At 49.2% G+C, this 6,880-nt stretch overlaps 1 protein-coding gene across 1 annotated transcript; it reads left to right on the top strand.

Moving 5' to 3' along the window:
- Window positions 1-5,808: 5,808 nt before the first annotated feature.
- Window positions 5,809-6,480, top strand: NOG (noggin; the record flags this gene model as incomplete). Its single annotated transcript, XM_084273419.1, has 1 exon — window positions 5,809-6,480. One exon carries the CDS (start codon window positions 5,809-5,811, stop codon window positions 6,478-6,480), a length of 672 nt encoding a protein of 223 aa, XP_084129545.1.
- Window positions 6,481-6,880: the final 400 nt, after the last annotated feature.

The raw sequence follows: 6,880 nt of genomic DNA on the forward strand, positions 1-6,880 counted from the left end.
AACTGGGGTAGAGGAGGGAGGGTTTACAAGAGCTTTAGGTTTCCTCTGTTGCAAACATTTTGCGTGAATCCATAAATAAATAAATGAAACAAAACTTTTAATTCCTCCAAGTGGGGTTCCAGTAAAGAAATGTCTGTTCTGAGAGATTCAGATTTACAACAGAAGACACTGTGGAGAGAAAAAACAAGAAACAGAGACAGTGGAGTTCCATTTCCCATGATATATAGAGCCAAGGGGAGGTATAAATACCCATCACTTCCCGGACCATCTTTTTAAAAAAAAGACAAACACCCAGGATCCTGTCTCTGGCTGGCTTGCAGCAAGGCGCCCTCATAAAAGCTAAGATAAACAGTTTATCAGCAGATGAATGCACAAGCTCTGTTCTAAAAGACAAAAGTCTATACCTTAGGAAAAAAGCAGGAGCAAGAGGCGAGTGGTCTAAGAATCAAGGAGGCAAAGTGTTTTAGGAACAAGAATGACATGAAATGAGAAAAAATAGAGTAATACTTTAAGGACACTGCAAGATTTTATTCTCTTCTTTTACAGCCTTTTTTTAAGGCAATGGTTACATTTCTTTACATGTAGCTGTACTTAGAGACTAAGAAATAACTTGTTTTATTTGGGAGGTCTTTTTTTTTCATTGCTTTAATGCATTAGTCATCTTAGGATTTACTCCTCTATGAAACATTCACCCCAGAGCTTAGTTTCAAAATATACTATTTATACATCATTTGTCACTGCAGATACAGGTTCTTTGCCAAATGTATCCTTCCCTGTCTCCATTCTGTTGGGATTTCAAGGTAGAACTTTGCTCTCTCAAAAAATGTTTACCTACTGAAATATGTGATTCATAACTGTTTTCTTTCAGAGCAGCTGATTAGCTATTAGCATTGTGTAGTCCGTTAAGAACCCCTATTCTGTGACCCCTTACATGAATCAAGAAAGGGGCAGGGGAATGGATGAGGTACCTTTAGACCCAGCACCACATTTCACAGGTCTAGAAAGATCTCCCCAAACTAGGGAATGTAGTTTGAGAGCAGTATAACAGTGATTTTCTACCTGCAGTGTATGGATTCCTGGGTGAGGTCATCCGTGACCTTTGATAGCTAATAATGCAGATCTGGTAGATATGAATTATGTAAAATGTCTGAGCTGTACATCTCCCTTAGAACATCTTTAGGGATTCACAGTCTAAAAAAGCATAGAAAGTTAATCCATAAGGAGTTTCTCACCTGATTTATAGGGTTATGATCAAGGAAGGGGGAGCTCTTCTAGCAGCTCACTAGAACGTAAGACTAAAATTTCAGTCTTTTTAATTCACTTGTCTCCTCTATCAGTCAAAGGTTTCCTCTTCAGTAAAACACTGGAGTCTTCCCTCTGCACTGATAGAGATTTACTCTAGTATCTAATCAAACTCTCCAACATGTCTGTGAAAGAGGCAAGGATTAGCATTCCTGCTCTACAAATAAGGAGAGCACAAAGCTATGAAATTTATTGCCCAAAGCCATATGAGAAATTTGCATGAGAGCTGGGCAGAGGACTCATCTGGTTATGTTGCTGGTTTTCCTTTCTTTAACAAGCAATCATTGTTTCATGCCAATGGATTTTTAAAAATAAGGAGTGAAAGGCAGTGAGATCATGAATGAGATCATGATTTAAATAATCTTTAAGTGTAAGGGAAACAAGAATAGTTGTAAGGAAGCAGCCATTCCTAAGGAAGGCACAGCTCTTCCAAGCCCCTTGGAATAGTTCTTCCTCATCTGAATTTTGTAGGTGTTTATTACTTTGTGTGAGATTCACTCTGTGTTTTAGAGCAGTGCGTGCACTGAGCATTGTTCACAGACAGATCTGACACCATGGGCTGAATTCAGTGTGATGTCCCTGTGTGCTGAGTTGGGTGAAGTAGGTCAGGCCATTTTCTGCTTCTAGTTTTAATGGGAAACAAACCTATATTGAATTCTTTCTGTGCATCCTTGCTGTCATGGACTGAAATCGGATCCTTACATAATGTGTTTTCAGAGCTGTGCCTCCAGAGTCCTGAGCAGAGCAGTGCAGGCTGCATACCTCTTCTCTCCTCATCAGAGATGTCACCCTGCATAAGTGGCACCTTACTCTTGCCCACATTGGCTTCCTGTGTACCTTGAAGGTTGTGTTTGCTTTGTCTACTGAAAAAACACATTTTTACTACTGACAGCATTGCAGAACCAATAAAGCCAAGGCAAAGGGAGTTGTTTTGTCCTCTGCTTCATGCACCATTGCCAGTAGAGTGACAAGCTAAGGCCTCTCTCAGCTGCTGGCCTCTCTCCCCATCCCAGGAAGTGCTGGCATCCCACACAGAGCCTGCATCAGGCCCTTCACCTCCAGGTTTCATTTACTGTTGTTTTCAGCAAACCCTAAAATAAACCAGTTTGATGGGAATCCAAATCTCTTTTCCTTCTGACCCAGAGGCTTCTGGCAGAGCTGTTACTGGCAGCTCTCCCCCCAGTCCTGCTATCAGCCATTCCACCAAGAAATTCTTGGGCCACAAGTGACTTCAGTCACTTCTGCATCCCGCGAGCTTTCACAGCCTTGCCAGGAGCCTGGTGCACCCCAGGCAGACACCTGCGCTCGAGGAATTACCAAACCCCGGCCTGATCTGCTCAGAACAAATCTCTGTACCCTGAAGAGGCAAGCCATGCAAACTAGCCTCATTCTGCAAAACATTTGCTCCTGCAGGTATCTGGTCTTCAAATGCTTCCTGAGCGTCGCAGTTTTAAACACAGAATCTTAAAAACACAGACATAGACAGGACATAAGCCTCACAGGCTTTATTTTTAGTCTTAAAGAGACTGGTAGTCAAAGAACTTGTCAATTAGCAACTGAGTAAAGCTGGATTTATTAGAAGAGAAGAACTAATACAAGACATGAGGTGTAACTTCCAAATTTTTGCTTTCTGTTAGAAACACTTATCTTAATCTCATATTGTTACTTGTGTCTTTGTGTTTAAAAAAAGGTGGTTTAAAAGTTAATTCAGAAGTATTTGCCATCCTCACAACTGGTTTCTCCTGAAACCAGTCACATCAATCCCTCCCAGAAGCAGCATTATCAGCTGATGTGCTGAGCAACTGAGCGTGCGCCGATGCTTCTGTGTGTCCAGAAACATTCTGTGCTGCAGGATGGGCACAGATATGGTGTGTGTGAATACAGGAGGGATGAACAGACCCTCCTCAGCTCAGCAACAGCTGAGCAGCTTCTACAGGCTAAATCCTACAGGAGGCAGGAGTGGAACCACGTGTGAAGAGGCCAAAACTTTGGTAAGAACCTGAGCCAGAAGCAGCTTGTGTCTGAGCTCACTCGCTGGCTCGGTGCAGACCTTAGCACCTCCATGTCCTATTCATACTCAGTTCAGCATCAAAGTCACATCCTGCTAAGTCATGAATTCAGCTGTCTTCAGTTCCTGAAAAGTTTCTACTACTGAATTTTGGGGAATTTTATTTTGAAAGATAGGTGTGGTTTCTGACTTATTTCCAGGGACAATTTGTATGCTAATGAAAGTTCATCAGGTGCCAGATGAAGGTAGAGACCAAAGTCTCCAGGTGAAAAAATAGGTAATAAACCCACCACAGATCCTTGACTGACATCACAGTAGCAAGTGTCACTGTGAGTCTCCTTTAAGGTGTTGAGTTAGGGTCAGTTTGCCATCTTTTTCATGTTATTTATTTCAGTTATGTGTTATTTCTAGTGTCCTACATGCTCAGGAATAAGGCAAAACAAGAGGTTTTTTTACATTTAACTTAGAGTGAAAATAGTTGAAAAAAATCGTTAATTTTTAGATAAAACCCCACTTAAGCTAGGTAATACCATCTCCGTACTGCTTCCATAATGAACTTAAATTTGAAGGTTAACATCTACACAAAAGCATTCATAATTTGGGTGAAATGGCAAAGCCCTGGTCTCATTAAGTGCCTAAATGACCTGCAGGAATGGGACTCCAGCACTTCAGGGAATTTTACTCAAACCTTAGTAGACTGGTCACATCCCCTTTCAGCACGCTGCCTGCCGTGCCTTGCAGCTGCTCTTTGTGGGACAGTCCTGCAACGGATGTGCCTTTTGGTATCACTTTTTAAATTCGGTTTGTGTGTTTGCTGTTGAGATGGGCTTTCCATCTCTCCCATATGCATTGAAGCGTGGCTGGAAATCGTGTGTCTGATGGGGAAGTTCCAGAGGACTCCCCAGACAAGCGCTGCGTTAGCTCTCGGAGGAGCGCAGCGGAGCCTTGCAGCCCGCCGCAGCAACCCGCAGCGGGAGCGGAGCCTCTCGGACTCCGCACCGAGGCGCTTGCTCGGCAGGAGCCTCCGAGGAGGTCCGGGCAGTGTCCGCAGGACCCTCCACCTCCCTCCCCGCGGTTACTCCAGGGAGGTTTTGCACAGCGCTGTTCCTTCCCGCGTTCCCCAGCACGGCGCAGCGAGTCTATCCAGGGGCTTCGCCCATCCTCTGAGACTGCGACAGCCCCGCCGGCCTTCCGCCGCCTCTCGCCCTCGCCGTGCCGACCGCCCACCCGCGCGGGCAGTCGCCGGCGCCGGCCCCGGTTCGTTTCGTTCCGGCCCGGCCCGGCCCGGCCCGCAGCGCGGCGCCGCCAGCAGAGGGCTCGCTTCGCCCGGGAAGGCGGCCGGCGGCCGGCGGGCAGCACCGGGGCCGCGGCTGGGCGCGGGCAGAAGAGGTGTCTGCCGCGGCCCCGCGGGCGGGCAGCCAGCCGGGCGTGGTGTGCAGCGCATCGCGGGCCCATGTGCGGAGCCGGGCGGGCAGCCCCCAGCGGCCGGGGAGCGCCGGCCGGGGCAGGAGGGCTCCGGGCAGCGCCGGCAGAGCAGGCGCGGAAGCCCGCGCGCCGCGGGACGCGCTGCCACCCTCCGCGGGCTGCCGGGCCGCGCTGCTGCGCGGGACGAGCGGGAGAGGCCGCGCTCCGCCGCCGCGGGGGGTGCACCCATGGGGTGACCGGCGCTGCGGAGCGCGGCGGCGAGGCCGGGCCAGGAGCTGTCGCCGGCCGTGCGGCGGGGCGAGCGGCGCGGGCCGGCCGGCGGCTTTGCCACGGCGAGAGCAGCATCTCCCGAGGCTCCGCGGGCTCGCGTGAGCGGCGGCGTGCGGAAGGCGGGGGGAGCAGCGGCGGCTCCCGCCTCAACCTTCCCCAGCAGAGGGTGTCTGCAGGGTGGGAAGGGGGAAGCCGCGCTCTCCTGGACTTTTGTGGGAGTGGGGGTTGTGTTGTGTGTGTGGTTTTTTTTTTAAGGGGGGTGGGGTGGGTTAGAAGAGAGTCTGTGGTTTCCATGGAGATGAAGCTGAAAGTGCAGGAAATTTAAAGGCTTTGGGTCCTTGCAAAGCAGACAAACTGGTGCCAACGTGCGTGGCTGCTGTTGCTGCTGAGGAGGCTGCTTTGCAAACGGCGGAGAGAAGCGGGGAGGAAGAATCGGCAGCAACTTCTTCCCTACGCACGGGCGGACAAGGAGGAGCAGCAGTAGCAAGCAGAATTTGCAACAAAAAGAGGCATCTCCCTTTCCCCGGGGAGGGGGAAAAGAAGCAGCAGCAGAATTTTGGAGCAGCTCCACCACGAGAAATTTTATAGAGAAGCCTGCAAGAGAGAGTATTTGCAGGGGGCTTGTTCTCCGGGCGTCTTTGCTGGTGGTGCAGGGAGTGGAGGTGATCCCCCTTAAAGACAAGCTATTTTGGATATCCCCGTACAAGTTTTCTGATGTATTTGCTTGCACCTTCTTCCCCTGCTGTTTGGTGAACCCAGCCCCCCCTCTTCCCCCACCCCCCCCCCCCACCGGTCTCCCAAGGATGGATCATTCCCAGTGCCTTGTGACTATATACGCCTTGGTGGTTCTGCTGGGTCTCCGGCTAGAGCAAAGCGCCTGCCAGCACTATCTGCACATCCGACCGGCTCCCAGCGACAACTTGCCCTTGGTGGATCTAATCGAGCACCCGGACCCTATCTTTGACCCCAAGGAGAAGGATCTTAACGAGACCTTGCTCAGGAACCTCATGGGCGGACACTTCGACCCCAACTTTATGGCTATTTCCTTGCCCGAGGACCGGCTTGGAGTGGACGATCTAGCTGAGCTGGACTTGCTGCTCAGGCAGAGACCCTCGGGAGCAATGCCCAGCGAAATCAAAGGGCTAGAGTTTTACGACGGGCTGCAGCCGGGCAAGAAGCACAGGCTGAGCAAGAAGCTGCGCAGGAAGCTGCAGATGTGGCTCTGGTCCCAGACCTTCTGCCCGGTCCTATACACGTGGAACGATCTCGGCAGCCGCTTTTGGCCCCGGTATGTCAAAGTGGGCAGCTGCTACAGTAAAAGGTCTTGTTCAGTCCCAGAAGGCATGGTTTGCAAACCTGCCAAGTCCGTGCATTTAACGATCCTGAGATGGAGGTGCCAGCGTCGGGGGGGGCAGAGGTGCACATGGATACCCATCCAGTACCCCATCATTTCGGAGTGCAAGTGCTCCTGCTAGGGCTTTGCACTTGCCTTTTCTCGCCCCTTCTCCAGCGGACTCACGTGGACCTTTGCTGCAAGAAAAATAAGAGACATTTGCTTTCTGGTTAACGTTGTAATGCACTGTAACGTGTAGGAGAATGTATATTGTGTGTATATATGGCACCGTTTTAATATACTATTAAAAGGTCAGTATTATACGTGAAATAATCAGCGTCTACTGTATTTTTAAGACTGTTACTCTGATCGTCTAATGTATCTTCTTTTTTTTTTTTTTTTTGGTATTTATATTCCAGAGAGAAGTTGCTTCGCTTTGGCGAAGTGGGAGTTTTGTTGGTTTTTTTTAATAAAAGGATTAAAAAAATACAAACCAAACTTTTGATAAGACATTTTAAAGATATTTTCCATTATTCGGAAAG

This window comes from Gallinula chloropus, assembly GCF_964237585.1.
Source record: "Gallinula chloropus genome assembly, chromosome: 20".
In the NCBI taxonomy this organism is placed as follows: Eukaryota; Metazoa; Chordata; class Aves; order Gruiformes; family Rallidae; genus Gallinula; species Gallinula chloropus.